Here is a 17,651-nt window from a genome sequence, read left to right on the forward strand (position 1 = left end):
AAATCTGTTCGGTCTGGTGGCTGTCGGGGAGGGGCGTGAGCCTCCCCCGACTGCGGCAGACAGACGTGTCGGGAGGTCGCAGGCCACATCCCCGGGGGACGCCCTGTTGGAGTCTGGAGAGGACCAGGGACGCCTGGATTCCTCTCGTCTGTTTCTGATTCTGATTCTGTAATTCTGTTGCCAGCTGGGTCAATTGGCTTTGAAAAACCTTCTTTTTTGGATCCTTCGATTTTTGTCTCAACGCGTTGTGTCTGTTCTGGTTATTTGTTCTTTGTTGTCTGTCATTAGTCTGTGTTTTCTGTTTGTCATGGGCCAGAGTGCTTCTACTCCTTTGTCTCTGACCCTGGACCGCTGGTCAGAAGTCAAGGGACGAGCTCAAAATCTATCCCTTATCATCAGAAAGAGTAAATGGCAGACTTTCTGCTCGTCCGAGTGGCCCACCTTTAATGTCGGATGGCCCCCGGAGGGGTCTTTCCATCTGCCTCTCATCAGGGAAGTGAGGAATCTGGTTTTTCAGCCTGGCCGACACGGACACCCGGACCAGGAGCCTTACATTTTAGTCTGGCAAGACTTATGTGAGAACCCCCCGGCGTGGGTCAAGCCCTTCTTACCCCCTGGTTCTCTCCCTAGGTCCTCGGTCTCTGCTTCTGAGCCGGCAATCCTCCCTGTGAAGCCGGCTCTCCCCTCTCCTCCACCCTCTGCTCCCTCCCCTCCACCCTCTGCTCCTTCTGGACTCAGACTGCTCCTTTGGGTATTGTGATTGATCAGTTCAAGGAGATTGCGGGAGGCTTTAGAGCTCCCTCAGAAATTGAAAAGTTGTTAAAAATTGAATGAATTGTTTAAACTCCGAATGAATGTCTGGTGAAAGTATGTGAGTGTAAAGACGGGGGGGAGGGGGGGGAAAGCGTGTGGGAGCGCGGTGCACGGTGACCGCCCTCAGCGGCGGCCCTGGGGGCTCAGGCCGGGCTCGGACTCGTTCGCGGAGCCTGGCGGCGGCGGCAGCGGCAGCGGCCGGCGGTGGCCGGCGTTGGCCCTGGGTTTGTGTCGAGCGAGTGGAGCTGCGCGGAGCACAGGGGAGCAAGGCCAGCGAGTCGCTTGCGGGAGGCCGGAGCAGCGAGGCCCCTGGCGGCGTCGGGTCCGGGGGAAGGTCTGGGAAAGGTCCCGCGCGGAGCCCACGGGCCGGACACCTGGGGGCGGCGCGGCTACTCTGGACGGGAGCAGGGCTCTTCCCATGGAGATCACGCCAGCTAGATGACAAAAAGTCCTTCTTGTAATTGAAAAGTTTTAAAATGTGTCTGGTATTTCTGTTCGCGTGTGAAGAGAAAAGCTGGTTTAAAACTAATGCGCGCAATTGTCCTGTTGTTGGACATTTAGATAGAGTTTTAAACTAGAGTCTCTTCACACATGTACAGAATAAAACCCAAGACTGATTATTTCCTAAGGAAAATGGCTAATTTTACCCAGGGAAGCAATGCAGGCTTGTTCTAGCAACAAGCCTCCAAAAGAAAATTCAGTGAGATTGCCTCTGTTACAAAATTTGCCAAAGTAAATGCCTTAATAATAATAATTGGATTTGAATCTCAAGAAATTATGTAGCTACAAATTTGCTTCTTGACTTTCCCCAGAGAAAAAAATGGTGGTTTTAAAGTCAAGGGCTGGGCCAGGCCTGTTTGCCAGCCTCAGGTGTGGTTTTCCATAGCTGCTGGGAACTTGAGACCTTAAAGTTTACTGAGTCAAACAATAAAAAAAAAAAAAAATGTTCATCTAGGTATTTTGAAGAGACATAATATACAATATTAATCTAAATGTGCCTCGTACGAAATCTAGAGGGTAGAATTGAATCTGTTAGTTAATTGTGTCTTGCATTTTTGAAGTTTACGAGAAGTCGCTGACCACAGAGAGACAGACAGCTATCCCAAGATGACGTCAACAAGGCCTGTATACTCACAAACTGATAATTGCTAGCTGTGGTGATTCAAAGTTTTAATGGGGAATGTTATCTGTCTTTATTGTTTAAGTATATGTCTTTGTTGTTTAAAATTGTTTAGCTAGTGAAATTTTTGTTTGTGTCTCTAAAAAAAAAATGATGAATGTATTGCTAATCTGAGAAATGTTAATTACTTACATGTCACCTTAAAAATTAATTAAGGCTTAGAGTCCTAACTAACTGGAATGTACAGCTTTGATGTGATGGAGAAAGGTAAAGAAATACTTAATAGAAGGTCTGAGGCATGGTTATGCATTTTTGAAGGACATAGAAAAAAGGTTTAAAGGCTAACCTGAAAGAATGAAATTTGTGAAAATTATGTATGTGATGAGAAGGAAAAGATAACTGTTAAAAGAAAGTTGAATGCATGATAGACCAGTAAGCTGGGACAAGTAGAATAGGGAAACTAAGCAAAAATCCTATCTTCCCTAAACCAAAGACATTTGGAGTAAATGCTTTGCATTTGCCTCCCTAAACAAAGGTTAAATCGTTTATGTCAATCTGATTAATGTCATTTGTTGTCCACGCCCAGGGACAAATGAAGTTAGAAAATAAGCCTTATTTTGATTAGTTCTTTCATTCAGGAGGAGCTAACCCGGTCCCTCCCTGCAACATGAATGATAAAATGTATGTTAAGGAATTTTAAAGTTGCTCAAAACTCGCTGCCTTGGGTCCAGTTCTGCGTGTGTAAGAACGGACAGAGTAAGGTTTAATAGCAGGAGTGGAGAGACAGGCAGGGCAGGAGCAGGCCAAAAGAAGCTGGCAAGGCCATCCAAACCACCCAGCCGCTATTGGCCAGAGCTGCCTGAGGCAGACCTCCTCGGACTGGCAACAGCTGACTCTGACTAGGACAGGCTGGGCTCTTTCCAACTGGGCCCCCATGAACCGATGGTCGAAATGAAAATCGGGGGCCAGACTGTGAACTTTATGGTTGGTACAGCGGCAGAGCACTCGGTAGTTACTCAGAAGGTAGCTCCCCTCTTAGGACAGGAAGTCACCATTATTGGAGCTACCGGGACCACAGCTGCAGACTGTTCTGCCGCCCCCGCCGATGTCAGTTAGGCGGCCACCAGGTGGTTCATGAATTCCTGTATTTGCCAAATTGCCTGGTCCCTCTAATGGGCAAAGACCTTTTAGCCAAAATGAAAGCAGAAACCACTTTTGCCCCAGATGGCTCAACACAGCCCTGCCTAGGTGAAGAGACCTCTTCAATGATCCTGCCCTTAGCAGTGCCGAGGGAGGAAGAATGGAGACTTTATACGCCCCCCCCCAGCCAAAGGCCCCCACATCTGTTCCTGTCAGGCCCCCATCAGGGGACTTGGATGGTGTTCCTGTTATCTGCTCAAGAGCCCAAGACTGTAAAGATACTTGTTCACTAAAAAGGTGTAAGTATGTTTGTAAACTCCTCTGTCTGTTTGTTTACTGGAAACTTTAATTTTCTATGTGATATTCTGTGCTGGGTTGGGATTTTGGAATTCTAGTCTGATTGGGACATTTAAGGATGGGGCTCACAGTTCCTCAAGGCAAAGACTTAATGGGCCCTTCCCCCTGCCTGTGAAGGAAGACAATGGGCCTTGAAATCTGTAAAGATAGGCGAGAATGAAGCTGGTCAGGCCTCACCCCCTATCATTCCTGACTTTCTTGCTGCAAGAATTGTCTCTTTTCTTGAGAGGGCTCCAGAGGGCGCACGAGGACATTTGGCTGCGCCTTGGCGCCACCCAGGCAAAAGGCACCTCCTGGAACCTCGATGGAAAGGTCCCTACACCCAACTCCTGGTGCTGACGACCCCCACCGCTCTCAAGATAGACGGCGTCGTGACCTGAATCCATTACACCCACGTCTGGTCAGCGGACCCATCCATGATCCGGAAAGACTTCGTCAAGCTACGGCGTGCTCGACCTGCCTGATGCTAGTAACATTGAATAGACTTAGATAATGCCTGCATCTTCATGGACATGGCTCCAAAGAGACAAAGACAATTTATAGAATCACATGTTTAATAGCAGAAGATGTGGCTGCCTAAAGCGGCCATGATGCCTATATTATGTTTCATTGTGTTAATATGTCACATTAACCTTTAATTCTCTTGCAGGTTTGAATGTATATTGGCTGTCCTGGAAGGGTACTATGTGGGGTGAACCCCAAAAAGTAAAGGATGCCTAGCTGCCAAGAGGGCAAGTGCCCACCTGGGCAGGGAACAGTGCCCATCAGGTTTTGATCTCTGTTGAGAGACAGCTAACAGTTGGCAGCCTGTGTACTGCTTGCAGGCCTTTGTGACCATGCCCATGTCAGGGGTAGTCTAAAAAAAAAAAAAAAAGCCTGTTAAAAATGAAAAGTCTAAAGCATAGTTATACATAAAAAGAAAGTTTAATGCCAACAATTAAAAGGAATTGGCAAGGAAAGTCAGAAAATCTTAGAGTAGATCAGTATATCTTTCTTCTTATGTAATTCCTCCGAAATTTGGCAATGCTAACATGGCAATACGTTTCTTTGCATAGATTCAATAAGACCGGTTCCTAATAGTGGTTTTATTAACGAAAAACTTTGACTGGAGTATCATGTTTTAAAGAACCCTGTCTGAACTCTAAAGACTTGAAGCCAGTAAAAATGCCACGAAGGAAGCCTGGTATTCTGCTTAAAAGCCCTGAAGATGGCTGGCGCTGGAGTGTCAGGCCGATGCCCTACCATCACTGGCGGTTGGTAAGAGTAAAAGGGGGGCAGTAGGGATGCCTCTACATTCCTGCGGAGCCCCCACACGCTCTGGGCCGCAACAAGTAGGAGGGCTACTGAGATGGGCTTAAAGCCTGGAGCGTGCGCTCAGGTGGAATTGCTACAGGTGAAGAATTCACCTAACTCAGCAGATACTGCAGGCAGGCCTGATGGCAGCTGGGTGGCGTGGCCTCCTGGCCCTACAGGGCACATTAAGATTCAACCATGAGATTCCAGCAAAGGTAGTCAGTTACCATTCTTGTTGTGTTTATACAAACATCAGGACAGTAGATAAATTCATCTTAATTTGGCTTTTTAATAGCCATGGAGAAATTTTAAGAAGAAAAATCCTATTTCAATAGAAGTTGCTAAAGCTAAAATAGTTTCTTTCCCCTCCACCAGACCATTTGTTAAAATATGCCCAGTACGAGCCTCTAGCAACGGTGGAATCAGTCCGTCTCCCTCACATCACTCTCAGAAGTGGTCTTACAGAACAGACGAGGTTTAGATCTCCTGTTTATGCAAGAAGGAGGGCTCTGTGCAGCCCTCAGGGAAGAGTGTTGTTTTTATGCCGATCATACAGGGGTAGTAGAGGAGTCCATGACCAAACTCCGGCAGCGACTGGCCGAGCGACAGAGAGAGAGGGAGGCGCAGAAAAGTTGGTTTGAATCTTAGTTTACACAGTCGCCATGGTTAACAACCCTCTTATCAGCAGTTGCTGAACCGCTTATAATCCTGTTGTTAATCCTCTCTATAGGACCCTGTATTATAAATAAAATTATGAAATTCATACAACAGAGGGTAGGGGACATTAAACTCCTTATCATCAGGCAACAGTACTCAGCCTTAGCTGAGCCTGAGGGTCTCTAAGATTAGAAACCGTCCACAGAAAAAGGGGGGAATGAGAGGCGCCAATATAATCAGGTCAGAGAGGTCAGAAAAGGAACAAACGGCACCAGAGCGTTACCAGAGCGTTACATTTAACGGCACCAGGGCAATCAGGAAGGTCAGAAGGGGGAGATGAAACAATCAACTTTTATGGGAGACAGCTGCAGCCAGGGAGGTTACGGGAGATGGCCGCAGCCCGGGAGTAAACTGAAAAACAAACAACTTGATAAGAAACCAGACAGGCATTAATTCACAACGGCGCCAAGATTCCCAGAAGAGTGACCCCGTTTGCTTCCCCCCTTGCTTCCCCCGTTTGCTCCCCCCGTTTGCTAGAGGAGTATATAACCTGTGCTTAAACTCTTAGTCGGGGCTGACAGCCGCTGCTCTGCTGCGTTCAGAGTAAGCTGTAAGCCCCAACATGTTGGAAACTAAATAAACCCTTTGCCTTTTGCATGAGAAGCGTCTCTTGGTTCTTTGTGACAGCGGCTTGCGTCCTGGGCGTTACAATAGGAGGAAACGTCTTTGGCCCAAATGAAGGGCATCTACCCGCAGTTAACACCACTCAGTCCTGGGGAGCAGAGATGTCCACTGGTACCACTTCCATGCAGCACATGCTGGGGAGGTCCTGGCCGGGGAAACAGGAAATAAGCCACAGAGATAAAGGGCTAAGGACCGGGAAAATAGAAGTAAAACTGTGTCTATTGGCAGGTGACATCTCTAGACAATCCAAGGAATCTACAATAACAAAAACTCAGAACTAATAAGTGAATGTAGCAAGGTTGTAAATATAAGATCAACACACAAAAGTCCATTTATTTTCTATATATTAATAGAGAACAAATGGAAAATGAAATCAAATAGGCTATTTGCCAGCAGCAAAACCAGAAAATATTTAAAAATAAATTTTACAAATGACGTTAAGACCTCTACCCTGAAAACTATAAAAAACAAAACACTGAGAGAAATTAAAGTCCTAAAAAAAATGGACAGACTATGTTCATGAATTGGAAATCTCAATATTAGTAAAATGTCATCTTACCCTAAATTGATCTATAAATTCAATACAATGGCAAACAAAAATCACAGCAGAATTTCTGTAAAAAATGTCAAGCTGATTCTAAGATTTATATGGAAATAGGCAAAAGACCCAAAGTTGGTCTTCATCAAAAAGGATAAAAACAAAAGTCTTCTCTAAATCTAATCCAAAATTAGTCATCATAGGAATGAAGTGCAAATGAAAACACAATAATCTACCATTTCACATCCATTAGAATGTCTAAAATTAAAAAGATGAACCCTCTCAAGTGATGGGAGGATGTGGATGGAGCAACCGAAAAGTGGAGAATGCACCACAGTACAACCCTTTGGAAAACAGAGTCCTGGTTTCTTTATTAAATATTTTTATTTTAAGAGAGGGAGAGAGAGATAGAAACATTAATGATGAGAGCGAATCATAGCAGGGCTGCCTCCTGCATATCCCCTACTGGGGGTTAAGACCGAAACCTGGGCATGTGCCCTTGACCGGAATCGAACCTGGTACCCTTCAGTCCTCAGGCCAACGCTCTATCCACTGAGCCAAACCAACTAGGGCAGTCTTGGTTTCTTTAAAACTTAAACACATGCCTACAAACAACTCAGCCATTGCTCTCTCAGCTATTTATCCAAGGGAAATAAAAATATATGTTCCCCAAGAGACTTGCACATAAATATTCATAGCTGCTTTATTCACAATAGCCAACAGGTATAAACATCCCAAACGTTCAACAAATAAATGGATAATAACACAGTGTAGCCCCTTCATACAACAGAGCACTGTCAGCAGTAAAAAATAATGCACTACTGCCCAGCTGTAGAAGACAGAGAACCATAATACTCCTGGTGGAGTCAGGAGTCAGAAAAGTGATTCAGAGACAACCCCCAGGGGCTGGCATTCACTTGCTGATCCATTCTTGCCATGAATATTAGTGACTACTACTACAGGTCAGGCACTGCCTTGGGAGAGACCAAGAGCTGGTCCTTACCGAGCACATGTTCTCTAAGAAGACATCATCAATAAACAGGGTCATTATAGACTGACAAGTACTTTCTTATTATGCAAGAAAGTCCACAATAATTTGTGACTGGGAGTCAATAAAAAGGTGGCAAAAACCTAATAGTGCAGAATGACCAGGGAAGGCTTCGCTGAAGAAGTGATATCTGAGTTGTGTCATGGACCAAAGGGCAGATGGAAGAACCCTGGCAGACAAAAGAGAGAGGGCAAAGGTCCTCAGGCAAGAAGGAGGAAATGTGTCTGAGGAAATGAAAGGCAACCAGTGTGACTGGTGCTTAGCAAGCAAAGAGAGTGGGATGGGGTGGGTTGCAGTGTTGGGTGGAGGCAAGAAGGGCTCTGGGCAACCGTCTAAGACAACAGGAAGTCACGGAAGGATTTCCAGCAGGCAAGTGACAGGGTCTGCCACCAGGAGGAAGGATTAGAGTGAGGACCAGTGAAGCAATGAGACCAGCTTGGAAGCTCCTGCAGTGGAGCTGGCAAGGGCTGGTGGTGACAGGACCAGGACACTGCAGCAGGGACAATTAAAAGACCATTTTGGATGTACCTTAGAAGCAACACTGTGGAACTTGCTGATGCATTCACGTGAAAAATGAGAAAAAGGAAGGACTGGCAAATGGTGGTATCACTTACTAAGATGAGAAATTCGGGACGGAACAAATCTGGGGAAAGATCAAGAATTTCATTTTAAGATGCGTACCTAGCCAGCAAGTGGACATGCCAAGGAGACAGTTGGCTACATGAGCTTGGAGATCAGGAGAGAGGCCTGGGCTGGAGAAGCAAAGTCTGAGGTCCCCATCACACGGATGGTGCTAAAGCCAGGGGCCCGCAGGAACATCTCTCAGAGGGAACAGAAGTGGGCCTGGGACTGAGCACCAGGGCGCCACCCTTTCAGAACTACTGCCACAGGCACAGAAGGAGCAGTGAGGTGCGATGAAACACCCACCGCATACTCAGGGCCCGGAAGCCCTCTGCACACAGAAGTCACAAATGCACGAAGAAAGGAAGGATTATGGGCTGGGGGGTTCAGAACGAGTCACCCCGAGGTGTGCTTTTGGGTATGCATATTGTTCTCAGCTAAAGGCAACTTTAGCAGTGGGATCAAAAGAAACTTCTGCCCCTCCCTTCACTACCTAGAAAACCTGAATTAGGGGCCTTGCCCATAAGAAGAGACGATCAGAGACCACCTCTTCTGACCGATCTATATGCCAGGACAAACTCTCTTTCCTGAACATGCGTTCTCCCTGCAATGGCCCTTTGAAACCCCCAGGCACCTCACCTCGTCCCTGCTTGGGATGTCTATATACCTGTGTTCCCTTTCTGTCTCGGAACCTCCTGCTTGTGGGGTCTCTGACGCTCATGTATGCCGGTTCCCATATGAATGTATTAAACTTGGTCATTTTCTTTTGCTAACGGGTCTCATGACTATTTGGTTATTAGACCAGATTATTATTGAGGACAGAGGAAAGGTTCTCCTCCCCTCTCCCCCCTGGCTGCATGTTGCTGAAAGACGCAATGGGAGGAGCAGAGAGGAGCCCGCTGGCTTTCACTGGCTTTCGCAGCAAAGGAACACCAAAGGGGCTGACAATAGTCTAGAACATGGTCAGAGCTACTGGAACAAAATCAGGCACTTCCATTCAGATGGAAATCAAGGTGACGCCTGACCGCCAAACAGCCACAATCCCACGATGACTCACTCTGCCCACAACAACCCCCATGACCCAGGGAGAAGCAAAGCCTGAGGTCACCATCACACAGATGGTGCTAAAGCCGGGGGCTGTCAAACCTCACTGAGTCTTCACATCAGCGGTTCCTGAAGTGCCAGACCTGCTGTCCAGCGAGGCCACTGCCGTGGGAGGCGTGAGCCGGCTCCACTGCCCTGCCTGGGGCATTCGCCAGCTTCCCCACCTGAACCACGGACACCCTCGCAGTGCACTCAGCCACTTCCCACCCCTGACCTGGGAACTCCCTCCCACTCTCCCCCACCCCAGACTCCTGCCTGCCTCCCCATCTACTGCCCATCCCCCCCCACCCCCTCCCCACCGCCCCCAGCTGCCACACCAGTCTTCCTCCTCCTGGTGCACAGCAGTGCTCAGCAAACGTGTGCTCCCTCCCACTACTAGAGAGGAAACAAAGAAATCGGCGCAGACTCACCAGGGACAGTCAGCACCGACGGGGATCTTTCTGGCTGCTCACTCACACGGCGGCTGTTTTGAAACCACACAATGCCGACGGGCTCCGGCGGGCCCACAGCCTGACAGGTGAGGTTGAAGGCGGTGTTTCTGGTGACGTTCATGCTCTCGGGCTCCCTGGTGAAGTAAGGAAGTCCTGCCGAGGAAGAGTTAAGGGAAGGAATATTTCAAACCCACAAGCAAAGGCACAGCCTGAGGGGAATGGCAACTGCTAGACCTTGGTCACAGGAGATTGCTTTCTACGCCATCTCAGGTCGGAAAGGCCAGGTCTCCCCTGAAAGTTGGGTGAGAAAGAGGACAGGCTGATCTCCAGTCCGGCTCCAGCTCACTGGGGCAGGCCGGCAGGTTTTCCGTCTTCCTCACCCAAATAAACAGTAAAAGCCACGCCACGAAAACAGGTCTGCCTACTTTCCAGCACCATCGCCCGTGTGTGAGGCTTTGAGATGGGTGACAGGAACTTTAAAATCTGTGCATGAGTCTAGGGCTAAACGCAGCCTCAGAAAAACACTGTAGACACAGTTACAGTCACAGCCAAGATCTCCAACTGTCGTTCCAGGATCAAGGCCATAAGGAAGGGCTCTTCAGGAATGTCTCAGAGGAACCCAAATAGCTCACTTATTTGGGGCGTGTGCCAAAAATTTATCAGCTGAAGCTAACTGTCCTCACACATTCACACTGTGTTCTTTTGGGGCTGCCAACTCACAGAACTGGTCCCAGCAGGAATGATGTGGGAGTGGTAAATGCAAAACACTTTTTTTCTGCTTCAGTTTTATAAAACTCCATTAGGACCTAATGGGTCCCTGCCCTGGGCATTTTTTTCTGAGATTCTGACAAGTAAAATGTCCTCTAAATATTTTTCCCAGATAAATAGCAAATGTAGGACCCCCCCCCCACACACACACACACACCCATGTGGAGGCCCCACCCCCAAATCTTGCTGACACATACTGGCTTGTCCAGTCTGTGATGGACTTGAGAACAAAGCTATAAAAGACTCCTGAGGGCCTGCCTCCCCCAGGCTGCCTGCAGCATCAGTGGGCACCAGGCTCCTGTTTGCAAAAGAATGGGTAGCAGAGGAGCCTTTTAGAGGAAGATGTTTCCAGTTGAAAGTCCCTAGAAAGCTAATCACCTGCTCGACAGCCTGTGATAAGGAGAGTCAGAAGAAAGTAGGAAAGAAAGGTGTTCTGATGGTCTGCTCACGGGAACCTCAGAGAGCTAGGCGAGGATGCTGGGATGTCAGAGGGCAGCACCTGGGGGGTGGGGAGCAACCACTGGGGTGGTGACAATAAAGATGCTTCCTTCTTGAAGCCTTCCTTGCCAGGCCCTGCCACTGCCGAACCCAGAGACCCAGGGACTGGGCTCACCTGTGCATCAGCTCACGCTCCCCACTGGAGTTCAAGTACCTCCAGGGTAGAGACTGCCTTCTCCTCATCTCATGTCTCACTTCTCACCCCCGCTGAACCCATCTCATGCCTTGTCATGTCACAGAACTTCACTGAACCAACACCTGACAAACCCGAGGGCCCTGAAAGGCGTCCCAGACCGAGCTGCTGACCCTTCTGGGAAGCCCCCTCCCCAACCGCCCCCCCCCCGCCCCCTCCTGGTCTCACCACCCACAGACTCAAGACAAGAAAAGATGCTGAGTAACAAGCAAATTGCCACCTGGCCAGGGAGTGGTACCTGGTGCCAGTACTGAGAGCCGGGTAATGGAATGCATTTGCTTCCTAAAAAAAGTCATCAACCTTTAAAATTGTAAATAACCTCAGGACAAGGAAGTCATACAATCTCAGTGCTTATGGGTCTGCAAGGTTTGCACAGTTATGAATGGGCCTGCCAAGCTGCAGTGTTATGTGCAAAGCAGTTAATACTGGCCGCGCTGTGGCCTCTGCACTTACCTTGTACCTCGACGTAGATGGGGTCAGACACGATCTCTTCATTGTTTATGTTCGTCTTACAGGTGTACGCCCCACTGTCTGACCGCTGCACCCTCATTATGCTTCAGAGAAAACACAGGAAGATATGCACGGTGACTACCCTTCGAGCTCCTACTACAGAAACAGAACATTCTTCAACTTCTCTGTCAGATGCTGTGATGTTAATCTCACATATCGACATGGTTAGGTCTCGGTGTCCAGATATTTGGTCTAACGCAGTGGTCGGCAAACTGCGTCTCACGAGCCATATGCAGCTCTTTGGCCCCTTGAGTGTGGCTCTTCCACAAAATACATGTGGGCACGCATGTACAGTGCGATTGAAACTTCGTGGCCTATGCGCAGAGGTCGGTATTTTGTGGAAGAGCCACACTCAAGGGGCCAAAGAGCCGCATGTGGCTCGAGAGACGCAGTTTGCCGACCACTGGTCTAACACCACTTTAGAAGGTATTTTTCTGGGAAGGTATTTTTCAGATGAGATTAAATCTAAATCAGCAGACTCTGACTACAGCAAATGACCCTCCACAACGAGGGTGGGCCTCATCCAGCCCGTTGAAGCCTGTGAGCAAAGTTTGAGGTCGCCCGAGGAAGAGAATTCTGCTTCCAAACTGCCTTGGGACCCAAGACTGCACAGTCCGCACCCACAGCCACACTGGCCAAGTCTTTAAAACAAATTACTCTGTGCTACTACTTGTCTTCGCTTCCATGGTAGCCTCTATATTGGAGTGCAAATTTGTAGGGTTGTTTTGGGTGGTCACCATAACTAGGGGGCCCCATGGCCTTTAGGAGCCAGAAGCAACTGTTCCAAATCCCAAATGACCTTCTGAGTCCAGAACCCATTCCATTTTACACACAAACATGTATTTTGTCTGGTTTTAAGGCCCACCTAATTTCCCAGGACTGTACTTACCATGAAAATGGGGGGGTGGGGGGTTGGGTGGTGGCTGGTGAGAAAGCAGCAATGGCCCTGGCCTGTCTGGAACTTTGCACCATTTGGAAAAGGGATCACTGACATCCAGGCTGCATCTGCAACTGCCATGTGGGGAGTGGGCAGTCGGGGGAGACAGGGTGCAAGTCTCTAGACTTCGTGTGGCCATGCCCCACTTAACAAGATCACACTCATATTCTTTTATTATAAATCACCTTTCTTTTGTTCTCCTCGTATTACATTTGGACAAGCTATATATATAAAAGCCTAAGCGACTGGCTGACCAGCTGGTAGCTATGATACACACTGACCACCAGGGAACAGATGCTCAATGCAGGAGATGCCAAGCAACAGCAACTTTGCAGAGTGCCCTCTTGCACTCCAGGACCCCCTGGGGGATGTTGAACTGCCAGTTTCGTCCTGATCCCCACAGGCCAGGCCAAGGGACCCCACCTGCTAGAGGGACCCTGCTCACTCCACAGACGCCCTCGAGCCCTGGCGCTGCCTCAGGTGTGGCTGGCCGGGGAGGGACCATGGGAGGTTGGCTCCAGGGCATGTCTGGCCTGTCTCGCCCAATCCCGCCCTGCCAGCCACCTTCTAATTAATTTCCTTTCAATGTGCAAAAAAATCCGTGCACCAGACCTCTAGTATGTTATAAAATCTCTGACATTAAGAGGTGGCCTTGGCTCTAAGAGACGGAGAGTCCTGCTTTCCACCTTCCCAGCGTGTTTTCAAACAGGAACTACTCAGCATACGTGACACCTGCACTGGACCGGGTAGGAAGGGTGAGGGGAGGAGGGACATTTGGAGATGCTCTCCCGCAAAGGGGTCTCTATTGGCCCAAAGACACTGACCTCTCTGCTCCTCAGACACAGCAAAGACGTGACTGGGGAAAAGAGAAAACCATGGAGGGATCCACCTGCCTAGCAGCTTGCACCCCAATACAAATTATTTATCCAAAGCAAAATAAAACCCACCCCTCAGCCTGTCAAAGGCTGAGGCTTAAAGTTCAAAAGAGAAAGGGGGACAGGCAAGGGCAAAGGGGGTCCCCACCGACCTAGGCAACGATTAGCAGCCACCAAGGGGTAACAGCACCATCTAGGCCTTGAGGAGCCACAGTCTCCTCAAGACTTGGGTCAGAACACACACTGGACATTTTAAATATAACTTCTCACCTTAGCCGGTCTGGTACAGTGGATAGAACCTTGGCCTGTGGACCGAAGGGTCCTGGGTATGATTCCAGTCAAAGTCATGTACCTCGGTTGCAGGCTCCTCCCTGGCCCAGACCCGGGCCCTGGTTGGGGTGCATGCAGGAGGTGGCCAATTGAAGTGTTTCTCTCACATTAACATTTTTTCTCTGTGTTTCCCTCTCTCTTCCACTCTCTCTAAAAATCAGTAGAAAAATATCCTCAGGTGAGGAATATATATATATATATATCTTCTCTCCAACAAAATCATTTTGCAAATCCTATTAGTTTATGCTAAACAAAGCGACTCAATTCCATATCAAGAGTGGCGGCAGTCAGAAGTGGGGCACCCAGGAGTGTGACTGTCACCTGTCACCTGCACTTCCTGATGTGGCAATCTGAGTGGTACCCCATTGACTTAGGTGTACTCTCTTCCCCTTTCCCCTCACTGCTGTGTAGGAGAACATTAAATCTGGAACACGTCTGATGAATGAACATTGGACCTGGGAGGACCCAGGATTAAGTAAAGACTAGATCTCTCCATGTTTAGGGGCAGGAGCTGAATGTCTCAAAAAAAGACAGAAAGAGACCTCACAGGACAAATATCTCCAAATAAGGGGCTGATGCTCCCTGATCATCTGTCATGGTGAACAAAAGGGGCTGAAGAAAGAGGGAGAGAAGTGTGTGTGTCTGGGGTGGCGTGCTGCCCACTGTGAGTCATAACGAGTGGTTGAATGTGCATAGTGGTTTTGGCAGCTCCTGAGACCTCTCGTCAGTCTAGTGCATTTTCAAGGGAAGCTAAGGTCACAGCTACTGCAGAGAAGTCCTTACCAGACAGTTCACAAGTTCACTTTAAAAGAGGTGTCACTTTTTTCAGGCAAAGCCTGAGATTCTACACGTGAATGACAAGATCTGACAGGCTGAAAACACCCGTGCCTGTGAGACCTGGCTCTGGGCCTGGGACTGCAGCACTGCAGCAGCAGGCTTGCCAGATGACTCAGGGAGTCGGCAACCAGGGAGAAAGTGACAAGCAGAGAGGGATACAGGGCAGGGCCCCAGGGAGCAGCTCGAGGCAGATGTGGAGCACACCTGTACAGAGGCACAGGGAGCCCCAGAAACCACCAGGCACAAATAACATGTTAGCATCACACCATGACTGCAAAAGTCCAGGGGTACCTTCAGCCGACCAGTGAGGGAAATTCAGGTTAGGACTAGAAAAGGGGGGCAGAAGGAACGTGATCCAAACTCTGTCTTCAGCCATTTGTGGATGAAGAAAAAAAAAAAAAGGTGGGGGTGGGTGGCGGGGAAGGGTCCTATATGTTAGGATGGAAGAAAAGGCCTTTCTTTGCTGTAGCCTTCCACAATTTATGGGAAACACCTGGCAATTAAACCCCCAGACTGTTAGCTCCTCTGATTCCAACAGCCCCTCTGTTCAAACTAAGGGACAAGATAAGCTACTTTCAAGGCTACATTCTTGCATACCCTTCCTCCCTGCTGGTATACAACCCAGGGATAATTAGTAGAAAGTTCCCTTCCCCCCCTCCTCTTCAAACAAGCCTTTTGTGAACTCTTCATAACTTTTGCTCTAAGAATGTTTTACAGGCTTTAGAAAAATACTGATAAGACACCTTCCTAGGACAGATGCCCAGATTGTCTCCTAAAGAACTAATAAAGTCAACCCCTCTGATGTATGCTCAATTTCACCTAGCAATAGCAGCAGCCCGAAAATCCCTCTCCCTTCCTGTCCCAGGCTTTAAAAGGTGGGGGGCAGCTTCTGTTCCTTGCCCTTGCATTGATTAGCAATGTACTGGCCCTTTCCCTTTGGGGAAAGTGAAATAAACTATCTATCTATCTCTTCTCTCAGTTGAGAATTCTTTCACAGCTCACATCACCTGCCCAAAAACTAACACTATGGAAAGTAACCTTACAGGATGTTCTGATTCTAAATTCCTACTAACTGGCAGGTCATGGTGGGTAGTCATGCCCCATGTATATGACTTTTTTTTATAAAAGCTTTACCTTTGTCTTAAGAAAGCCATGCCCATTGTTTCTGTGCATCTAGGTTATCACACCTTTGAAATAAGCTGTAACCGTCCTCAAGGGAACACTTGATCTTGTTAACTATCCTGTAATCCAATCCCTGCCTTGTTTCTCCCACCTCACCCCCACCCCCACCCCCCACCTTCCAAGCCTTCATGTAATCTTTCTTCTGTTCCCTCTTTAATTTCAAATGTAAAACTGTTATTCTTGGGATCATTTGAGATATTGCTCCCCAGTATATGTTGTCAGTTTGGCTCAAATAAGTGCTTATAACAATTCTCAGAGTTCCAGTCAAGATGGCAGCCTAGGTAAATGCAGTACTCAAATCCTCCCACAACCACATCAAAATTACAACTAAACTCCAGAACAACCATCATTCAGAACCACCTGAAGTCTAGCTGAGCAGAAGTCCTACAACTAAGGAGATACAGAAGAAGCCATATTGAGACTGGTAAGGGGCAGAGACGTGGAACGGGCTGGTCCCCTACCCACTTGTGATGAATAAAAATCATGAGGGATATCTCAGATGTGGAGGTACCCCCCTGAGGAGCGAAGGGTCCCAGACCCACACCAGGCACCATAACCCAAGATTCCAGTAACAGGAAGAGAAATCTCCATAAGTTCTGGATGTAAAAACCAGTGGGGATTGCGGCTGAGTGAGATGGAGGGCTGTTGGAGTCCCAGATATTCATTTTAAAAGGACCCACCAATGGACTTATTAGGACTTACTCGCTCTGCGCTCCAGTGTTGGGGCAGCAGGGACATAGAGGGAAGAACTGAATGTCTGGCATCCGTGTGAAAGCTGAAGAGGCAGCTTTCTCCCAGACAGAAGTGCTGGCAGAGGCAACTTGCTCCTTTTCTGGACTCTCCCCCTCAAAGCCAACAGGTGGGAGCTATATCTGAGTCTCCATCAACCTGGTCAACCCTGCTCTCCCCCACCCTGGTGATTCCCTGAGGTGCTGTCCCACCCAACGTGGGGCCCACCTAAACCACTTCCAGTGGTTTCCCATACAAAGCCTCTCTTGGATCATGATTTGGACTTTTGTAAAATCTTTCAAACAAGGAGCCTCTGGCCTCTGGGGATCCTATAGGTCTTGCTAAGTGGCCCCAGGCCCAAAACTAGAGGCAGGCAGCAGCAGTTTGCAGCTTGGCTTCTCCTGGACACCTCTAAGCCCAACACAAGTAGCAGCCATCTTCAGACAGCTTTGTAGCTTTTGTCAGGTGGCCTGGGCAGGGCACAGGCAGTGGCTGACCTTGGCCTGCAACTCCTGGGAGGCCCCAGAGCCAGTGCACCCAGTGGACAGCTTCAGGTCACACTGGATTACAACCCAACCACCTTCACAAGTGACTCACTCAAGGGGTGGACTTGGTGGGCACCAAAGCCCCAATGAAGTTAAGTTTGGCTCTGTTGAGGTTTGCCGCTGTACAGTAGCTCTTCCGCTATTGTCCCAGCTGGTCCTCCCAGCCAATAGGCCTGGGGGGTCAGTCCTTCTCAGTGAGATGCCAACAGTAAGCAAGGCTCAACTACAACAGAAGGGTGCACAGAGCTCACATAGGGGTATGGGGAAGAGGGACACCTGCAGCCCCTGGCTCAGGTTACTGTGGAGGCTGGCCTACAGAACACCTGTTACATAAAGCCACTCTACTAAGACCAGGAGACCTAGTAGCTCTAGCTACTACATAGAAACAAACACAGAGAAGCAGCCAAAATGAGGAGACAAAGATACAGGTCCCAAATAAAA

The 17,651-nt window shown here is 48.5% G+C and overlaps 1 protein-coding gene across 2 annotated transcripts in view; it reads right to left on the minus strand.

Moving 5' to 3' along the window:
• The window catches only part of MERTK (MER proto-oncogene, tyrosine kinase), a 108,300-nt gene that overhangs the window by 61,065 nt on the left and 29,584 nt on the right, over positions 1 to 17,651 (minus strand). For both annotated transcript variants that reach the window (XM_070429755.1, XM_070429754.1), the window contains exons 3-4: positions 11,719 to 11,819; positions 9,786 to 9,959 (exon numbers count right to left, since the gene is read on the minus strand). In XM_070429755.1, the coding sequence (XP_070285856.1) occupies positions 9,786 to 9,959; positions 11,719 to 11,819 (275 nt within the window). The remainder of the gene's footprint in view (positions 1 to 9,785; positions 9,960 to 11,718; positions 11,820 to 17,651) is intronic.

This window comes from Myotis yumanensis, unplaced genomic scaffold (assembly GCF_028538775.1).
Source record: "Myotis yumanensis isolate MYYU_CA2020_CCGP unplaced genomic scaffold, mMyoYum1.0.hap1 SCAF_11, whole genome shotgun sequence".
In the NCBI taxonomy this organism is placed as follows: Eukaryota; Metazoa; Chordata; class Mammalia; order Chiroptera; family Vespertilionidae; genus Myotis; species Myotis yumanensis.